We start from the raw sequence: 22,613 nt of genomic DNA on the forward strand, positions 1-22,613 counted from the left end.
AAAGGCTTTGTTGTCTCTTTGGCACATTCCCCATTTCCATTCTCAATTTTATTTGACAAAATTTTATCAATTTTTTTGTGTATGGAATTGTTATAAAAGGTGTATGTGAGGTTTGACAGGTTTCATCTGACATTGAACTTATTTTTATGGTTCATTACTCAATGTTCAAATTTCATAATTCATTATGTTTCTCATATTATGTAAGGAATTGGCAAAGTATATTTGTTGTATTGTATGATTTTTACGTGTAAATGTCTGTGTGACAGGGTCTGTTTTACCTAGATCTCATTTACAATGATTATTGATAATACTAAGTTTATGTGATATTTTTAGTAAAGCAGGGGAGACTTTCAGTGTTTGCCCTCTTTTTTCCCTTTTTAAGTATTGTACAATGTGGTTATTGTTGGCTCATCCTGGCTGTACCAAGAGCTGTTGTCATTATTTGGCTTTGGTGTTTTTCAGCATTAATTTTAAAAAAGAAATCTTCTACACTTCAACCCAAACTTTGGTTTCATTATACTAAAGGAGTGTAGTATGAAGTTTGTATATTTTCTTAGTTTTGTCTGTTGCCCAACATGGCTAAAAAGTTAAAACTTCTAATTTATAATTTGTAACTTATTTTCATGTTTTGCCTTTTATATAATAAAGTATAAATACATAATATGAAGAAATTGTAAAATGCTAAAGTGATTAGCAAAACAAGATCTACAGGAATGTCTGTATGAGTGAAACCATTGGATGACTCCTTATAGCTATTAAAAAGCTACAATAGATCTACATAGGTGGTACTATGTTATTATGACTGGAACCAATGGAAGACTACTTAACGGAGTTATGACATTTACATGATACCTTCTGTTCAACATAAAGTTGATATGTTGGACTTTAAACACCCAAAATTAATGTTTAAATGACAATTACTTTAGTTTTAGTTTATGGATCTCTATGAAGTTTAAGGGGGTGATGGTCCAAACCGTTTAGAAATAAGGGGTAAAACACATTTTTCTAGTTTCAGGAAAATAACTGGTCTACAAGTATTTTGATTGCTCAGAAATTGTACCACGAGTTGAAGGTTGAGATTCATTTTGGAGTTGATTGCGCAAATTATTCAAGAATTGATGGTAAAAAAGGGTCCAAGACAAGTATCAAATTTACAAAAAGAAAAATTCTTCCAAAAATATTTTTTTGGGAATGGGATAATTTTTATGCTTCTGTCCTTATTTCAAATCCGTATAACATTGTACTTCCAGCATTAATTGTGCAATTTTTAAGCACTAGCCGTTCATGTATGATTCAGAATCAGTATTTTTTGATATTTTTTAAAAGCTCTTTTGTACTGATTATGCTTTTGTTACTTTGATATAAATATGTATATGGTTCTTTTTGTTTTTAATTCATCTTTGACAGGTTTTCAGCTCGCAACTATGCTAATTCCACCATAGTCTTTATTTGTCTCTGGCCAGAATCCTGAAATGCAGTTGTTTGTTTTTGTTGCTATTTGCCCTAATATTTTGTTTTGTTGATATTCGATTAGTATCAAGCAGGTTGTTTCTTTTCTTTATCTAATTGTTTTACAGGTTTTCATCCTGGGGTATTTTATAGTGTGCTTTACAATATAGTTGTTGTCGAACCTGCGACTTTTGTCGCAGAATTAAAGCTTGACATAGGGATAGTGATCCGGCGTTGGCGGCGTTAGCTAACTTCTTAAAAGCTTTATATTTAAGAAAGTGGAAGACCTGGATGATTCATACTTTGTATATAGATGCCTCATGTTCCAAAGTTTCCGTCAGTCACATGTTCGATGTCCTTGACCTTATTTTCATGGTTCAGTGACCATTTGAAAAAAAGTTAAGATTTTTTTGTAATGTTAAATTCTCTCTTATTATAAGTTATAGAATAACTATATTTGGTATGTGCGTACCTTGCAAGATCCTCATGCCCACCAGAGAGTTTTCATTTGACCTCGACCTCATTTTATGGATCAGTGAACAAGGTTAAGTTTTGGTGGTCGAGTCCATATCTCAGATAATATAAGCAATATGTCTAGTATATTTGGTGTATGGAAGAACTGTAAGATGTACATGTCCAACTGGTAGGTGTCATCTGATCTTGACCTCATTTTCATGGTTCAGTAGTTATTGTTGATGTGTTTTGTTCTGTTTTTCTTATACTGTATGCAATATGTCTAGTATATTTGGTGTATGGAATGATTGTAAGGTGTACATGTCTAGCTGTCAGGTGTCCTTGACCTCATTTTCATAGTTCTGTGGTCTAAGGGTATATACAAAACAGGGTTCATATACCTATCACATCGCTATGTGTGAAATTATTGCCTCTGGATGTTTCGAATTGAAAAGTAATAAATTCAAAAAGAATTTTATATTTTATTTGCCTTTAATATTTTCTTTGGGTGATTTTGGAGTAGTTGATAACTTCTACGCTATTTTGTCTCTGGTGGAGAGGTTTCTCATTGCCAATCATACCTTATCTACTTGTTTTCTTATAGAATACCGCACATGTATTTTGTTATTTTCTTTTGACTCTCTCAGTGTAGTTTTTTTGGTGTTGTTCTGTTAGAGAAATTTAATGTTACTTCTTCGAAAACTGTACTTATTATACAGATTGAAATGATTAGCATTATTTTGTGACTTGTGGATAATAAACTTAACAAAGTAATGTTGATGAATAAACAGAAGTGTGGGCAATAATCAAACACTAAATCTAAAATCTAAATGGGTTTTAATCAGATATATACATTTAACACACAAAAAGTCTACATATTTTTTTTTTATTAAGAAAAATCTGTTTTACCAATAATTTACATGTATTATCCAATAAATAATCCGAATGAACTGAACTCAAAACAACAATAAATTGCCAGGCACATCTATTTATTTCTATAATTTTATGTAATACCTCATTACAGTTATATTTTTGATTCCCAAATTACAACATGAGATGTCGGTATCTTCAGACGATATTACAACTTAAAAAGTTCCACCTTATGTATTATTTCATGTTCCTCTTGACTATAATGCACACATCATTGACTTATAAATGTACATGACTATCAATCTTATATTACATAATAGCAATGCTTCTTTCCTGCTACAACTTCTAATTGTGTCTATATACATAATTATAAGCAAAGATAAAAAAATCTTGTGTGAGGATAAACAAAACCGAACACTTTCTTAACCATTCCATAGAAATTCCATAGAAAAGTTTCATCTATATACAACATCATGGCTTGTTCAATGCCAAAGAGGCACGCGCAAAACAAAGCATTATTATTTATTGTTTCATTGCAAACAGAAGAACAAGTCAATTTTGTGGCAAATAAAACGAAGATTTTTGTAGAAAAATCCAAACACTTAATGCGGAGATTTCTGTTATAAAATTTAAAACATAGATTACTTAATTGTTTGTCTATGATTTGCTAGTGTCAATTGTCTACAAGAAAGTCCAAAACAACTTTTCAATTACAAAAACAACTCGTGCTGAGTCATTAAAATCGAGATGTACTTGAATTTTTATATTTGTTTGAACCAATATCTAACTTTATAAACATGTTATAAGGAAATCATTGTTAGCACTGCATGAAATAATTCTCTATATAAATATAATATAGCTATCAAGTATTGCTTTGCCAAATATTAAAGTACAAGGGAAAAGCTGTGGATTTTCTATAAAATTTCCATATGTTTAGTAATGAGTCAACACAAATGTACATAATCCTCAAAAGTAGAAAATATTACAGACTAAGGTAAATAGATATAAGAAGATGTGATATGAGTGCCAATGAAACAACTCTCCATCCATATAACAATATATAAAGGTAAACCATTATAGGTCAAGATACGGCCTTTAACACAGAGCCTTGGCTCACTCCGAACAGGAAGCTATAAAGGGCCCAAAAATATAACTGGTATAAAACCATTCAAACGGGAAAACCAACGGTCTAAACACAAAGGTACATAATCCTTAAAAGTAGAAAATATTACAGACTAAGGTAAATAGATATAAGAAGATGTGATATGAGTGCCAATGAAATATCTCTCCATCAATATAACAATATATATATATAAGTAAACCATTAAAGGTCAAGATACGGCCTTCAACACGGAGCCTTGGCTCACCCCGAACAGCAAGCTATAAAGGGCCCAAAAAAACTAGTGTTAAACAATTCAAACGGGAAAACCAACGGTCTTATCTATATAAAAACGAGAAACGAGAAACACTTTGGAACCACATAAGCAGACGACAACTACTGAACATCGGATTCCTGACTTAGAACATGTGCAAACAATTATACCAATCCTTCCCCCTTTTCTGAAACAATACTATAACATCACAACATAGAAAAACACACTATTACATATCAATTGGAAGGCTTAACTCAATCAAAAAACGTAAGAACACAAATTAACACACACTGAACGAATACATTCGATCTGAAATACTGTATAACAAGCTAGTTTTCATTTAGTCTTACATGGTAATATATATACATATATATATATGGTTAATAGACAATAGACAACAATTATTAGCACACACACACATTTACATTGAATAGTTATAGCACACAGTATTAAGACAATACACTGACAATAGTTAAATTTATCATATATAAGATTGGTATTCACAGCGAAGAAAAAATTACTATAAATATGTGTGTATCGACAGTTAACACATTATTAATGTTCGTGAACAAAAAAAAGAAGAACACAAACAAAAATTAGGCTGCACATTAAAAGAAACACAAGGTATACAGTTTTAAATGTCTTTGAACCCTGTTATACAGACATGCGCACCTTTCAAGCTTAATTAATCTGCATTGCTTTTACAGACAGGCATACCAGCAAAATATCATAATTGATCAATGAATCCCTAAAATGAGGTCAAAGTTATATGATACATACCGGACCATAATGTACATCTTACAATTATTATACATATTATAATTAAACTGTATTTGAAATATGGAATTGACCTAGAAACATTCACATTGATTACTGATCAAAGAAGTAAGATCAATGTCAGGTTTGAAGGATAAGTAGGCAATGTAAGTATACCTTGTACCAAATTTAATTATACTCGAACTCAATATCATTGGGAAATTCAAATTTCATCAAATTATTTAGTTTTTAGGACTTTAAACTGTCCAAAAAAAAAAATATGGACATATCACAAACTAAAACCTCATCACATAAGATACATAAGCCATCTTTATACAACGTTTGAAGCATACAGTATTGTTGATTAATACGTAGATTTTGTCTAACAGTTTAGCAATATTGGACAGTATGTAGATGTTGATATTCTGAATACATTTTATCATGTCAGATTTCTTTATCATTCGATCATTCGTGATTTTCAAGATAATAGATTAAACTTACGTTTTACCGTTTATAGCTTTGTTTGTAGGTAAGTAGGCGTGTTCAACATCATTTTTGTAAGTCAGAAGATTTAAAAGAAACCTTTCAGGAAAATCAACTTTTTCAAAAGAATAATATTTTAAGTAACAGTGACATTGAACTGACTTGACATATTGATTACAAAATCAATAAGTGTCCTCTCCGGCCCCATTTTTCCAGCTGTATACGCTTCGTTCTAATCAAGCAATGCAAGCTCAAGTAACCACCTGGTAAATATTTGATTTCGGCTCAAGATATAGAAAGCAAAGTTCACTTGCTCCTATTTTATTTACTTGGGGAGCATCAAAATCAAAAGATATTCACAAAAATATTATTTCATACATCTATACACGAATTTTCCTTAAACTATTTCTATCCGTAAATTTCCTTCCTTTACAGGATTCCAACTATTTCCATCTGATTATTCATTCTGAGGCCCCATTCTCTTCCAACATTCTCACGATAACTGTATGATTCATCTTCTTAGCAATAAGCAAAGGAGATGTTGCATCATCCATGCCATTATGAATAACTGCTTTCTTATCCAGTAATAACTTCACTATCTCTTTATGATTCTTCTGACAAGCAACAAACAAAGGAGATGCTCCATCATCTGTACACTTATTAATGTCTGCTGTGTTGTCCAGTAATAACATTACCACCTTAGTAAGACCCTCTTGTGCTGATATATATAACGGGCTCATCCCCTTATAGTTACACTGGTTAACATCTATACCATGATTAATACACCACTGAATCAAAAGAGTGTCATCATATTGACAACACTGTAATAGTACAGTATCTTTGTTATTAACATCACGTGTCAGTGCTAATTGTTTTTGAGCTGAAAAATCAAGTGTGTTTAAATAACGAAGGAATCTCTGTCTGAACTCCGGTATCTTCATGTTGATGTTATTAAACACACAATGTAATATACCTTTAGACCAGTCGTCAATCAGTCTCTGCATGTACATCCAATGGTATTTAGGTGGTACAATAGTAATAAACAAATCCATGTCATCTTTTCTTTCTAATAAACATCTTTGCATAATAAGCTCACTGTCGCCATTCTTTATCAAACAATGAATCATTTTTTTACCAAAATAGAATGACAGGAAGTCGAATATTTTATTGTGTATAGTTGTGTATACCCCTTGTTTTTTCTTAATGAAAGTATGTTCAAGTGTTTTAAGTTCATCTAGTAGAACAAGCCGTGATGTTCCTCTGTTTAGTTTACATGCCTCACATGTGTTCTGTATAATTTTTCTTATTTCTGTATCTATCTCATCTGTCAACCATTGCTCCTTCAGACTATTGTTGAACATTACACACAATGCCAAAACACAATATTTTTTATTATTTCTGCTTTTATATAACTTGTCAATTTCGTACTCATATATGGAAAATGGATTTTTGAAGAAATCTATAATATCGCGTTTAGGATAATCATTGTACAATTTACAGATAAGTGGGAAACAATCATATAAGTCACAATACTGCATTATTTCTCTAGCTTCTGTTTTCAGATATAAGTTCGCTATTGACAGCTTCTCTGTTTTGGATAAACACAATGGTTTTCCCTGCAGGTTGCATACACATGTTTTAAATATTGACAATGTTTGAAACTTTTCATCCATATACACTTATAATCGACATGCCACAATTATTTTTGTGTGTTTATTTTGAATCAATACTTTTATACAATCCATGGCTAACTCCCAATTGTTAAGGTCAGACTGGTTTATGGAATAAGTTCCACAAACGTCATCAAAAACAAACAATGTCTGCTTGTTTGTGTTGTAAAACCTCACAATATCAATTGGATTGGTTATTGGTAGTATATCGTAGCCTACATCTCTTAATTTCAATGCCACATATTGAAGAGTTGCTGTTTTTCCAGCACCGAAACTAGCAGTAACAGTTACAAAACTGTTTTTCCTCACACTCTCCAACACATGTTTGGCTGCTCTGGTCTCAACAAAGTTAAAATTGCTTATCTTCCATGACTCCAGCATCTGACTGGTGTTTACTGAAATATGTAAATATAAGCATCTTGAAAGTATGATTAATGTATTGATGGTAGTTGACATCTGACTGATGTTTACTGAAATATGTAAATATAAGCATCTTGAAAATATGTGTACCAAATCATTTGTTTTGTAGTCAATAGTAAAACATTATCATAATTAACATCCTATTTGTTTTTGCTTTTACAAATACTATACAGTACTAATTCCCAAAACATGGTTAAACTTATTTTTTTATATATATGTATTAGCTACCTGACTGCATGTACCATTGGCGTTCACAAATGTTGACTCTAAAGGCTTTGATAATGAATGATAATCAAGGATAACATTTCAAAAAGCTTTGTAGTCAATTTTATCAATTTTTAGACATATATATGTTATATTGCCATTTGGTGCTGAAAGACTGTTTTTAGAAACACCTTGAATTTTTATAAAACAATGCTTTATAATAATATTGTTATTCAAATATAAGTTAAAAGTTGACACTGCCAAATGATGCTCACAGCATTGTACATTAATTGCGAGAAAAGACAAAAAGGTTTTTGCAACAGGGACCACGACCTTCGACATATTGACCCCATAATAAATAGGCTTCTTTTACTTTTCTATATTACCAACATATAAATTGTATTCCAGTAATGCAAAGAAATTAAGATGTCACCCGTACCCATTCTATCCCAAAAATCCATGACAGTAATAGAGACCTGGACCTTTGACATATTAATCTATAAATAAATCAGCTTATGCCCCTTGCCTTAATCTTTCATCTTTTTAAGCAGACAAAGAAAGGGATCCAGAAACCATTTTTCTAAAATGTTTCTATTGTAGGTAGTGACTGTGACATTTGCCATTTTGGCTTTCCTAACAATTGGTTTGTTTTACTGTCCTATATCTGTCATATGTACATTTATTATAACATGAGCAACACGACGGGTGCTACATGTGGAGCAGGATCTGCTTACACTTCCGGAGGACCTGAGATCACCCCTAGTTTTTGGTGGAGTTCGTGTTGCTTATTCTTTAGTTTTGAATGTTGTGTCATGAGTACTATTGTTTGTCTGTTTGTCTTTTTCACTTTTAGCCATGGCGTTCACAGTTTATTTTCGATTTATGAGTTTGACTGTCCCTCTTGTATCTTTCGTCTTTTGTATAAGTGTCATCCCATGAGGCAAGGGAGACTCAAGTTACCATACCGAAAAAAGATTTACGCCCAAGTTAGAGCTCATTTGTACATTTTGAATAACAAAATGTACAAGGGAAGCGAAATATACCAAAGGAATAATCAAACTCATAAGTCGAATACAAACTGAAAATGCCGTGGCAAATAACGAAACACGATAAAACAATAGTACATTGAAAACTAAGGACTGAGCAACACGAATGTCACCAAAAACCGGGGATAATCACCGGTGCTCCAGAAGGTTAACAGATCCTGCTCCACATATGAAACTCGTTTTACTCTCATAAAATTGATAAGCAATTAAAGTAGGAAGACATCATACAAAAGCGGACTCGTAATCGACTCTTGTCTAGCCCTGAAACATCACCGACAGAAATATCCATACACAATATACAAGCACTGCTGAAATGTTGCTTCATGAAAAGAGAAAAGATTACAATTGGGAAGCTGAAATCATCTCGTTTGTCGTAATGTTTTGTTCTTAACTGACCTTCAATGTCAATTTATAGATGTAATTCAAGATATGAGGCAGACTCAACTGTATCTGCTGTATCCTTTATTTAAAATTCAATGGGATATATGCGTTCAAAACATTAACCAAACTTTGAATAATGTATTGATGGGAAATAAGCTGAACGTGACCTAATTTATTTTTATTCTTCCTAAAACGATACTGTGTGAAATCGGCCTCATATGAATAAAGGAACAATCTGCAAACAAAAGAAGAACATTTGGTTTTCATGGAAATTTCGATTTTTTGTTGAATAATACATCTTCAAAAGTTACTAGCCATGAGATTTTAAGATTTATCATGCTGACGATTCCCTCCGTACTTGTATCTAGCAAGTACAGACAAAACGAAAACACCCTGTCTAGCTATTTTTGGAGATTTTTCAAAAGAAAGTTCCAACATGCATTTTGTATTTTTTCATTTATGGAAATTAATTGACGAAATGAAGATGTTTTCGAATAAATCTATTCATGAAGTATTTTATCAGATTTTTATTAATTTTCAGACTATTTCAACATCTTTTAAATGCCAGTATACATTTGATGACCATAAGTTTACTAGGTAATGCACATTTGGTTTCATCAGCTCTTCAACGTTTGTATTATGTTTTGGATTTTCAAATATTTCGGCCTCGAACATTACCGAAGATACTTTTATTGTCGAAATGTGGATATGGTGCCGTTTCGTTTCTGTTGATTCTTTGTTCTTTTTCGTAAAATGCAATATTCTAGTTGAAAGATTACTTTTCCTTTTTTATATGGATGTGTCTAAATAAACTAATCATAGATACAAGGAATGAAATTTTAAATTTGCGCAAGACGCGCGTTTCGTCTACAAAAGACTAATTAGTGACGCTCGAATAAAAAAATGTCAAATAAGGTCAACAAGTACGAAGTTGAAGAGCATTGACGACCAAAAATTTCTAAATCTTTTGCCAGATACAGCTCAGGTTATCTTTTCCTGAATTTACCTTTCTGTATAGGGCTTTTAAATAAGCCAGAAAGGCCAAAGTGATATTTCCGAATTAAGATGGGAATAACATACACAAATACAGTGTTTAGTCCGTACTCAAATGGCAAAATTAAAAGCTCAAACACATCACACAAATGGTTAACAACTGTCATATTCCTGACTTTGTACAGGCATTTTCTTATGTAGAAAATGGTGGATTCAACCAGGTTTTATAGCTAACTTAATCATTGCTAATCTCTCACTCGCATTAAATTCCCTGATGTGTAAACAAAACAAGACACTATATAAAAAAAATGTGTAACTAAGAAACACAAAAAGGCATATAGACAAGGCACATTAGCAAAATGAAAGATAATAATACAAACAAATCACCATAACACAATAACACAATTGCGGGGTGTATAAGTACCGAGCAACGTCATATGTAACAAAGAACTCAAAAAGGCATGTAGACAAATATATAAAAAAAAAGATGTGGTATGATTGCCAATGAGACAACTCTCCAGAAGAGACCAAATGACACAAAAATAAACAACTATAGGCCACCGTACGAATTTCAACAATGAGCAAAGCCCATATCGCATTGTCAGCTATAAAAGACCCCGAAATGACAATGTATAACAATTCAAACGAGAACACTTACGGCCTTATTCATGTACAACAATGAACGAACAATAAATATGTAACACATACACAAACGACAACCACTAAATTACAAGCTCCTGATTAGGACAGGCACACACATACAGAATGTGGCGGGGTTAAACATGTTAGCGGGATCCCTACTCTCCCTTAACCTGTGGTGTAACAGAACAACATCAGAACAAACTATAAAAATCAGTTGAAAAACTCATCAGATAGATAAAAACACAAATACTACAAGTACAAATTGACGTGGCCGGATAGTATAATATCCCAAAAAACAAAAAGTACAGATCTGAGAGTACTCGCAGTTATTGACAGATAGTTCAAAGCCACAAACAACTAATAAAATAAAGCCTGCATCTAAGACTAAATTATCATTCAGTACACATCAAACATCCGATGGATTTAGTGTGCAGACGTCATAAACAGTCAGAGAAAACATGACCTTATGCAATGCCAAGTTACAGATATCGACAGATTGTAGATCCATGCATATGAATGTGTATATTTATATAACAGTAATATTTATTTTGCTTTTAACTTACTGATAACAAAATCAATATTTATACCAATAAAAACAATATTCAATGATTTAATTACAGTGTTGAATTGTTAACCTTTTAGACTAAGTTTATTTGAATGATCGATAAGTTTACAAGGATCGTTTCTAAAGCACATTATCAAAAATAAAAGACAAGAATACGAACATTAATTAGAGTTCAAAGGGGCAATAGCTTCAAGATATATATAATTAAACTCATCATAGATACCAGGACTAAATTTAGTATATACGCCAGACGCGCGTTTCGTCTACAAAAGACTCATCAGTGACACTCGAATCCCAAAAAGTTAAAAAGGCCAAATAAAGTACGAAGTTGAAGAGCATTGAGAAATAAAATTCCTAAACGTTTTGCCAAATACAGCTTAGGTAACTTATAAAAAAGAGTTAAATATGATTGTTTTTATTCAATTAATAATGAAAGTGAAATAGTGAAATAGTAATTCGCTTTTAGCAGTCAGTATGTTTCAATTTTGCCAAAACACGCTAAGATACATGGATGATGAATTATTCACATGCAAGTGAATAATTCGGCCTCATTGAATCTATATTTAATTTAACCCCTTAGCAAGAGACAGCTAACGCATATATAGTGCGTGTTAAGTTAGTTAATGGAAAAGAATGTCAACAATGAAAGTGAAACGTAGTTAAATTATTTGATTAAATGATTCTATTCACATTTTTTTCCCTTATAAATGTAAAAACGCTGATTAATATATATTTTTATGTTTAACACCGCCGCATTTTTGCGCCTGTCCCAAGTCAGGAGCCTCTGGCCTTTGTTAGTCTTGTATGATTTTTAATTTCATTTTCTTGTGTATATTTCGGAGTTTAGTATGACGTCCATCATCACTGAATTAGTATAAATTTTTGCTGAGGGGCCGGCTGAGGCACGCCTCCGGGTGCGGGAGTTTTTCACTGCGTTGAATACCCATAGGTGACCTTCGACTGTTGTCTGCTCTTTGGTCGGGTTGTTGTCTCTTTGAAACATTTCCAATTTCCATTCTCAATTTTATTCTGATCTATAATAGGAAACTAAACAAACTTAGGAAAATCAGATTGCAGCATTTCTCTTTTATCTTTATCTATAGTAATGTTTTAATCGCATAAATGACCTTCAGAGGTCTTCGGAGGTAAATTCGATAGTTAATTAGAATGACTCTAGACTAACATGCACACGTGCAACATAAGTAGTTTGTTTTAGATTTTTTATAGTTTGGATAAATGTTTTACATTGTTATAAGTCAAATATGAAAATTGAGTCAAATCGAAATAACACAATGAGAGAATGTATAAGTACAGAGCCACGTCATTTGTAACAAAGAAACAAAGACAAAGCACATAAGCAAAAATAAAAGACAAGAATATAAAAATATTCCCATAACACACTAACACAATAACCCAATGACAGATTTATAAGTACAGAGTCACATCAAATGGATTTAACAAAACAACAGACTAAACAGTAAGAAATAAAATTCGTAAAGACAAAAAAAAAGATTAGTAGATATAACACGTTATCAAAATGACAAACAACGTCAGTGCCTAGAATCTATACATCAAGACCGTCGTCTATTTTTTTATGAAGTTGATATGGAACATTAATCATCGAGGTCTTGGTACCTTCCGATTTTTTGTTGTTGAAAAGGACGTTCTTGACATACCCCTGGTTTATCAACTATCTGCTTAGACACTGGTGAGTAGCAGCTGCAAGCTTTTGAATAGCGAATAATTTGGAATATATATATATATATATATATATATATATACAACTCGTCTAAACATCAACCCAACAATGTTAGATCTGTAAATTTGCTTTCGCAAATTTTTGGTTCTTCCCTCGCCGGGATTCGAACCCATGCGACTGTGATATCGTGACACCAAATCGCCTGCACTGCAGCCGTCCCGCTAGACCACACGACCACCTGGGCTCTCAATAAAGAGCTTTCGGTGGGCATGTGTTACCTTTCAATATATATATATATATATATAGGGTAATCGGACACATTTCTAAAACTAGAAACCCTAATGATAATTGTGGCCAAGTTTGGTAAAATTTGTCTCAATTGTTTCAGAGGAGAAGACTTTTGTAAAAGATTATGAAAATTTACGAAAACTTGTTATAAATTTAATGTAAAGGGCAGTAACTCCTTATGGGGTCAACTGACCATTTTGATCATGTTGACTTATTTGTAGATGTTACTTTGATGAACATTATTGCTGTTTACAGTTTATCTCTATCTATACTAATACTCATGATGATAACCCTGCAAAATTTCTTTAAAATTACTAATTATCAAATTCAGGGGCATCAACCCAACAACGGGTTGTCTCATTCGTCTGAAAATTTTAGGACAGATAGATCTTAACCTGTTGAACATTTTTACCCATTGACAAATTTGCCTTAAAGGTGGTACAAAACACTACAAGGAAATAGCTCTTTAAAAATCGGCTGAACGTTTCAATCACGTTTAAAATCGGTGTAAGTCAAACTGATATATGTCCAATAAAAAATTTCCGATAAAGTGTGTGGTTTAGGTTTTTTGAAACTTTCCTGTTTTTGTCAAAGGGTTAAAGTAAATATTTTGTCAAAATTTTATGAAAATTAAACGAGCAAAATTAATTTTAGTTAAGATGTTGGGTACCAGGGTTTTAAATGAGAAGATTTTTGTAAAAATACAAAAAATTTCGAAAATTACTATAGTTTTACATTTTTTCGCCTATACATAGATATGATGTATGATTTTGACCCTAAATTGATTAGTCCCAATGTTCCGTGCGTTGCACAAATTTGATCTGTCCAAGGGCAAAAACTAAAAAAAATAGTCTAAATATGTAAGACAGTTGAAATATTCATAGCAATTTCTGATAAATGTAAATTTTATATTTTCGAAGGGCATACTAACTACATGAACTATATAAACATATTTAAACCGCTATTATTTTCAAAATTGTCCATTGTACCTTCGATATGAATATGATAATACTCTGGCAAAAATGTGCTACGGGACGTTATACGAGTACTCCTATCTGCTCTATTTTGTTACAATTTATATTCCAGTTCTTCAAATTTAGTATAAGTAATAATTATAAACGAAATATATATATATCTTTTATGATAATTGATCCAAAACATTGCTAATATAAAACTTTAAAATAAGTTTCATAAAAGTCTAGCAAGAATTGTACACCGAGAGCACTAACATTGCAATTTTTTATCTAATTAATATTTCTAAGGGGCAGAACTCATTAAAAAAACTGGAGCACACACGCTGAAATGTCTCGCCTGCTTTACTGACCACTGATTTTATGTTGAAAGTTTAAAAAAGATGAAACATTTAGTAAAAACATTACATACACTGAACGTTTTCAAAGATCTTTGACAATAAAGTCAGGGTCAGATAAACACTAACAGATATATACATAAACACCTTAGACTGTTTCTATACAAAATTACAGTGTACATGTACATATGCCAATGGTAAATGAAAACCAGACCAAAACACAAAAAATAAACATTGACAATTGAACCATGAAAATTAGTCCAAGGACAGATTAAATCTGCCAAACAGACAAAAAAACCTTACAATTATAAGTATATAGTTGACCCATTGCGGTAGTTATTTGAAGAAGAAAAAAATAACAAAAATTGCATTGACCAATGAACCGTATGAACATGAGGTTCATGTCAAATGAAAGAGGGACGAAAGATACCAGAGGGACAGTCAAACTCATAGATCGAAAATAATCTGACAACGCCATGGCTAAAAAAAACCAAATAAAAAAAAAACAGACAAATAATAGTACAGAAGAAACAAAATAGAAAACTAAAGACTAAGCAACACGAACCCCACCATAAACAGGGGGTGTTCACAGATGCTCTGGAAGGGTAAGCATATCCTGCTTCACATGTGGCACCCGCCGTGTTGCTTATGTCATTACAAATCTGGTAAATAGTCTAATTCGGTAGGTCACATTCATGAAAAGGGAAGGATATTGTAGTTACGACAAAAGGAACATATTCGATATCATCTGTGAAACTGTTATTCCGTAAAGGTCAACCAATTCGTGATGGAGTCCGTAAAATTTACGAACTTCACCATTTGGAACTCTTGGTTCAATAGGTTCCTTGTGAGCAGCAATCCTCTATCAAGGAAATCATAATAGGAAATACAAGCACGGAAATATCGTATCAATTGGGAGATATATATTCCGTATGCAGGCGATGTTGGAATGTTGCTACATAAAAGTGAAAAGTTCACAATTAAGAAGCTGAAGTCATCTCTTTTGTCGTAAAGTTTTGTTTTCAAACAACCCTCATTGTCAATTTCTAGATGTAAATCAAGATATGAGGCAGACTTAACTGTATCTGTAGTATCCTTTATTTCCAGTTCGATGGGATAGATTCGTTCAAGATAGTCACCAAATCTTGTATTATTTAGTGAGAGAATAGCATCTATATAGCGGAGCGTAAAGTTAAAGGATATTGCTAACTTCTTATCTTTCTTCCGACGAAATTCCTGTATGTAGTCAGCATCATAATAATAAAGAAACAAGTGGGCAAGAAGAGGAGCTACAATTGGTTCCCATTGGAATTCCGACAGTCTATTGAAATTTCACATATGGATTCTACTTGAACAAACACTCCAGGAAATAAAATTAAAAAAAAGTGGCAACAGTTTTCCTTTTTGAGATACAACCTATTGATTAACATCATGATACGACAAAAAAATATATACAAAGGATGCATGGGAACAAACCTTAAAAAACGACAGATATTTCTAAATCATCAAGATTTTCTTTAATGATTGTAGTTGGCAAATAAATGTACTGCAAGTAAAAAAAAACCAAAAAACTTTTGGGTCAAATCTCCATCTTTTCTATATTAGACCTATTTTTGCACCTTTTTGGTAATGCTTGTATTGTTCCTATTTTTATGAGGCAAATATCGAGTTTGATTGTGTCCCGGTTAACACAGCCTTGAAACAATGATTTTAAACACATTTGTTAAAACAATTATAATATTAGGAGCGTTTACAATGTTTACACCTCTCTTTTAGAATCGTATTTTTACATGTAAGTATTCAATTTTCTGTATCTTGGCATCCTCACCATGTCCGATGCTATTCGAAATATTGCGCAAAATAAAGTATACATCAAAACCCATTTTATCTGACTGGTTCACACACAAGCGCGTGACACAACTCGTCAATTTTATTATACATATCGTCCTGTCTCGATCGATTTCCTTTTTCTTCAACTACTTAACAAATCATGATATAATGTTTGCTGAATGGAGATTCAGACACAAGCACGGCTCAAAATAAAAAGAAATATGCCTCAGCATATTATGGCTGTTTAAGTGTTTTGATTCGCTACTAATTTTTGTTTTAATTTTAGGCTTTGAGCGTTCCTGTTGAAAATAAAAGCTGCACGCGTATGAAATTTATAACTTGTGGTTTTAATTCAATCTTGAGAATTGTTTATGGTTGTAATAATGTCAAAAGAAAAACTCGAATATAAATTGTAACAAAATAGAGCAGATAGGAGTATTCGTATAACGTCCCCTAGTACATATCTAATGCATATTTAAGATTAAATCTTGCATCTGGTATGATTTGTTAGAAAATGCAAGGTAAAGTGGCTAATGTCAGATGTCAAGTCTTCCAACAGCCTGTTATATTCAAAAGACCAGTAACATGTTAATTCAAACATGAGATTATTGTTACATTATTTATGAACTATTTTTCCAGCTGAGATTAAAAATATCCATAAGAAAGAAAGTTCAAAATTCCATGTTTGACTTATTGACTACTAAATATATATGCAAATGAATTTCAATACATCTGTTAACCTATTTCGGGTTGAAAATATTATTAGGCAAATAATGTAACTGTTTGAAAATTGAGATGATATTAAAACTCTACAAAACGACCAAATTCATCTTTTATTTCGTATTTGAATGTTCCTACATTAATCAAAGTCTTATTAATATACAATTGAGAATGGAATTTGGAATATGACAAAAAAAAACAACAACCCGACCAAAGAGCAGATACCAGCCGAAGGCCACCATTGGGTCCTCAACGCAGCGCGAAAATTCCGCACACGTATGTTGCCGGCTCCTTAATAAAATTTTGTACTAGCTATGGTTACAGTGAAAATAAACGTCACACTCAACTCCAAAACTTATAAATGAACTAAATTAAAAAACAAACAAAACTAACAAAAACCAGAGGCTCCTGACTTGGGACAGGCGTAAAAATGCGGCGTGATTAAACATACATGTATACATGCTCTTGTATATGGTCATTTTTTGTCCAACACAGCACAACTAGAATCTCAAAATAATCTTTGTGCATTTTTTTTACAATTGTCACCGTCATACAACAATGCAACATTCATGACTTTAGTTGGGTAATTTTGCTGATCATTTGTTTATTTTATGGTACTCTCTTCTACTACTTTTTGCCAAAATAAAAAAAAAAAACTGTTTGATAAAAAAAAAATCATCGTTTAAGGCCTAGACTCCTATTCTTTTTCAAAGGGAATGGCTTCTATGCGGACTGACGATTTTGCCGGTAGAAATATTAACAGATATCCTAGCTGATCTTTTGCTTTATGAAACTACTTCTATCTGTTATTATTTACAAGGTGGTAGGCACTATTGAAAAAAAGAACTGAGTCATTTAAGAGGAATAACTCCTAATTAGGGTCGACTACGGATTTTTGTTTGTGTGGTCTTGATTTACTGAACATTGTTTCTATTTTTAGCTTCCCTCTAATGACCATACAATAAAAAACTTTATTTAAAGGCAAACACTCCTATAACATATATAAGGGGCTTACTAACATTACTTACATTTATTTAGTAGATCTTGTATTACTTATAACTTTTACTGAAAATAATTTGCAAAATGATTGGCCAAATTCTTTTTTAGTTAAAAGCGTCATTCATGGTCAATTAAGGGGTTGTCTGACAGTTCTTGTCTGACTGAATAATAGATAGACTCCTGTCAGATTTTCCGTATCTTTAACAGTTTATAATATAAGACACTACTTGCGTTTTGCCGCTACGTCCCTTTTTTTGGCTTGCTGGTCATCTTTTTTGGAAGACTGTATCAAAAGTTAATTAACAAGAATGTGTCGCCAGTACACGGACGCCCCCATCCGCACTATCATTTTCAATGTTCAGTGGACCGTAAAAATGGGGTAAAAACTCTAATTTGGCTTTAAAATTAGAAAGATCATATCATAGGGAACATGTGTACTAAGTTTCAAGTTGATTGAACTTCAACTTCATCAAAAACTTTAACCTGAAGCGGGACAGACGGACGAATGGACGGACGGACGGACGAAGGGACAAACGAACGGACACACAGACCAGAAAACATAATGCTCATTAATTGGGCATACACAATTCATACCTTTAGAATTACTGTGGCTTAGGTTTTATTTTGGTCAGTAGTTTACAAGGTTTACAAGGAAGTTGGAATATGAACCTTAATTTGGATGAGTATTTTATGAATTAATGAATTTGATGTCTCATTAACTACAATTTACATAGTTACAGAGAATATATATGTAGAAACATTTATATTTAATATTAAAGCACATGTGAATAATACAAACATAAACATTAAATTACAAACTATAAACATCCACATTATACATGTTAATTAAGAATTGAATGCTACTTTTTGTAAATTCATTGAGGTGTAAAAGCGTTTACCGAAGTAGATTTTGTATGAAGTGCAGAAGTGCTTCATTTTAAAAATGTGCGAACGAAATAGTGTCACAATGCAAGGAAACGTGTCATCATGAATGCTACAATACATTTTGAAATGAATGTTTATTTAAGGATGACTCTAGATTGAATGATGTGAGCCAATCAAAATAACTTGTTGTAATGAAGCATACGTCTTATGTTATTATAAGGATTAAAAAGTAATTTAGTTTTAGTTTAATGAGATCACTTCATGGTTCATTACTCTTAAGCAATGATTTCACCTGAAAAAAAAAAAAAAACCGAATCGAATAGCATGCCAAGAAATTATTTACAATACATATAATTGATAGGTCCATGAAGGAAAGTCAACAACAAGAAAGGGTGGTAAATTTGAAATGCAACTATTAAGTCTGCCAAAAGGAAAGCACCATCTATTTTTATTGTATCAATTTTTTTTTCATATGAAAAAAATCAGTTATTCCTCGAAAAAAAGAGAAAAATATCATGAAGCAATTTGCTCTTATATACTATAAACAAATCAGAAACTTAAGTTTGGTCACTTATGCAGGTCCTTTGCATTTAAATTGCGTTCATAGAAATAGTGCAAATTACTGTGATTTAATTTTTTACAACAATAAATCACCCAATATCATTTAAATTATGTACAAATAATATTTGGTATGTTCGGCAAATTTAATGTCAATAATTGAGTCAATAGGATATGTAACCACCTCTATTTCGGTACAGTTCCATTATACGGCGTCTTATACCCTGTACATGCCTTTTGAACTTTAGTTGAGTAAATCTGTTCCATTCATCAACAATTGCAACTCTTAAATCGCAAAGATTTTGCAGTGGTGGATCTCTGCGATTGCGATTTCTGCCAATGGCATCCCAGAAATGTTCAATAGGGTTAATGTCTAGAGACATGGAAGGCCAAAAGATAGTGTCAATATTTTCATGCTCTTTGTACTCGGTAACAATCCGTACACCGTGTGGTCTACTGTTTTCGTCCTTGACGCAAGTGGTTGATTATCAAAACGAGGGGCTACAATGTTTCTAAGCACCAAATCCCTGTCTATCTGTCCGTTCATGTTACCCTGCAAAACATGCATACCCAGCTTACAACGATATAAGAAGCAATCCCATACTGTAACACCACCAGCACCAAATGCAGGCGTTCAGCAAATGTTGTTTTGGTCATAGGCAGTTTTATTTTTTACTGGTCGTAACATAAACCCACTTTCGTCTGACCAAAATGCACTTTTTCCCAGCTTCTCATTTTCCAGCGTCGATGGTCATTAGCCCATTGAAACCTGATTAAAACGTGCCTGGCTGTTATGGCAGGTCTCTTGACAACACGACGTGCCCTTAGATTGGCTCTACGGAGTCGACGGACCAATGTTCAAACAAACAGGACCACCTGGAGGCCAACCGTGTCAAAAGCTGCGGGACAGGATTAAACGGGTTGGCGTTAGCACGACCACTAAGCAGTCTGTCATCACGACGGGTAGTTAAACTGGGTCTTCCGGACCTTGGTTATCATTTAAAGTTCCTGTATCAACATGACGATGTGATCAACATTGTAATACTTACCAGTTCTCCTAGTGCTCCTACCGGCATTTGACATACCAATTGCTGGCCAAAGTTCAGTCACAGATAGATTATGCTTTGCCATATTACACAATAACTTGATGAAAGTCAAATTTCACATGTATGCGTGACATAAATTAAAAGGTATCGAAACAGTGTAGTTGTTAAAGTGCAGGTGACCTTTAATAAACATTTGCTTGACGGGTTTATCGGAGTTCAATCTTTTTGGCCGTGATGAATTTTCTAATTCTATGTCAAAGTCAATTCATAACACCAAATATTTTAAAATATAACTTTTTCGCAATTGTTCAAAAAATATTTACAGTTATATTTAGGTGGTGCCTAACTTTTGGCGGACTGTATATGTTGGACAGGGACTGAAACTTTTCTTTGTTTCACGCTACCTATATAATTACTACAACTGTCATGTAGCTTAAGTGCTTGAATAGAAAGTTAACATATAGTTTGGGTTTTGTTTTATTTCTTTTGCATCAGCAACGAGCATTATTGATGTACCATAAAGTTGTTAACTTATGATAATATTTAATTTAAGCTATTATTGAATAAAATAGCCATAAAAATGAAAACATACCCTACTAATATCATCCCATGCTTTTTTGAAAAAAGAATTATCTATTTTCCCACCCCTATTGTGTACTATGTGCACCCTATAGTACTTTATTCTTTCAATATCTGCTGCAGATGTAGTGTCTGTTACAACTGGAAAGTTACTGTAATGGTTCAGTTTAGCAATATTTGTAAGCAATGTAGTCATCAAAGTCACATCAAACATGTTTGAATCTGGTTGTCCTGTAAATTAAATTTAAATAAACAAAAAAATCAAAAACTGCACCAACATTTCACAGAAAAGTCTTCCGTGCAAGTTTTAATAATTCCAGAACTGTTTAACATTTAGACTGCATAACAAAGATATACATAATATAATTACAGTTTAAACTAGACACTTTAAAAAGATAGACTGCACAAAGAATTAGTAGACAACTCGACAGTTTCCATTGTTTTCATGATCAAGAAAAGAAGGTTTTAATTCACTCAGCAATGTACCTTTGCCTGATTTGGCTTAATTATTTTGGTCCTTTTCGGTCATATAGCTGTACACCTGTTTTAGTTTTTATACATCCTTGGATTTTAAATATTCGACTTTTGAGCATTCCTGAAGAAGATAAATCCAGAAAAGGGCTCTGGATGCTATACATTTAGATTGTGTTGTTTTAATTTTTTACAACACTTAATCGATACCTTTGCAGCTGGACTATCAGTCCTTGAAAGTATCATCAGCTCAGTAGTCAGTACTTCTGAAATAACATGATTTGTAACAAACCTTTCTAAAATTGTCCGTTTTAATATTTTGAAATTACAAATAAAGTTAGGTTTCAAATCCTTCAGGTAAAGTTGACCTAAATCATTTTTCCCTACTACATCAATTTTATCAGTATTCAGTAAAACTAAGTTTCTATTTACGCTATACAAGTTCGAGCTCGAGTTTTCATCTATTTCTCCAATTGTTGACTTTCCTTCATGGACCTATCAATTATATGTATTGTAAATAATTTCTTGGCATGCTATTCGATTCGGTTTTTTTTTTCAGGTGAAATCATTGCTTAAGAGTAATGAACCATGAAGTGATCTCATTAAACTAAAACTAAATTACTTTTTAATCCTTATAATAACATAAGACGTATGCTTCATTACAACAAGTTATTTTGATTGGCTCACATCATTTAATCTAGAGTCATCCTTAAATAAACATTCATTTCAAAATGTATTGTAGCATTCATGATGACACGTTTCCTTGCATTGTGACACTATTTCGTTCGCACATTTTTAAAATGAAGCACTTCTGCACTTCATACAAAATCTACTTCGGTAAACGCTTTTACACCTCAATGAATTTACAAAAAGTAGCATTCAATTCTTAATTAACATGTATAATGTGGATGTTTATAGTTTGTA

At 32.5% G+C, this 22,613-nt stretch overlaps 1 protein-coding gene across 1 annotated transcript; it reads right to left on the reverse strand.

The window, feature by feature from the left end:
* Positions 1-5,845: 5,845 nt before the first annotated feature.
* Positions 5,846-20,724, reverse strand: LOC139493004 (uncharacterized). Its single transcript, XM_071281148.1, has 3 exons — positions 20,643-20,724; positions 7,232-7,449; positions 5,846-7,000 (listed from the first exon to the last, which is right to left on the reverse strand). The coding sequence occupies exons 1-3, from the start codon at positions 20,722-20,724 to the stop codon at positions 5,846-5,848; spliced, it is 1,455 nt and encodes a 484-aa protein (XP_071137249.1).
* Between the last annotated feature and the right edge of the window lie 1,889 nt (positions 20,725-22,613).

This window comes from Mytilus edulis, chromosome 10, assembly GCF_963676685.1.
Source record: "Mytilus edulis chromosome 10, xbMytEdul2.2, whole genome shotgun sequence".
Classification (NCBI taxonomy): domain Eukaryota; kingdom Metazoa; phylum Mollusca; class Bivalvia; order Mytilida; family Mytilidae; genus Mytilus; species Mytilus edulis.

What these genes read in the sequence shown, in the direction of transcription:
- LOC139493004 (XM_071281148.1), bottom strand. Translation starts at nt 20,724, where the DNA reads ATGGCAAAGCATAATCTATCTGTGACTGAACTTTGGCCAGCAATTGGT. An exon ending in TAGGAGCACTAGGAGAACTG is followed by an intron (nt 7,450 to 20,642) that starts GTAAGTATTACA and finishes TACATATTTCAG; the next exon opens with TAAACACCAGTCAGATGCTG. An exon ending in TAACCAATCCAATTGATATT is followed by an intron (nt 7,001 to 7,231) that starts GTGAGGTTTTAC and finishes TGCAACCTGCAG; the next exon opens with GGAAAACCATTGTGTTTATC.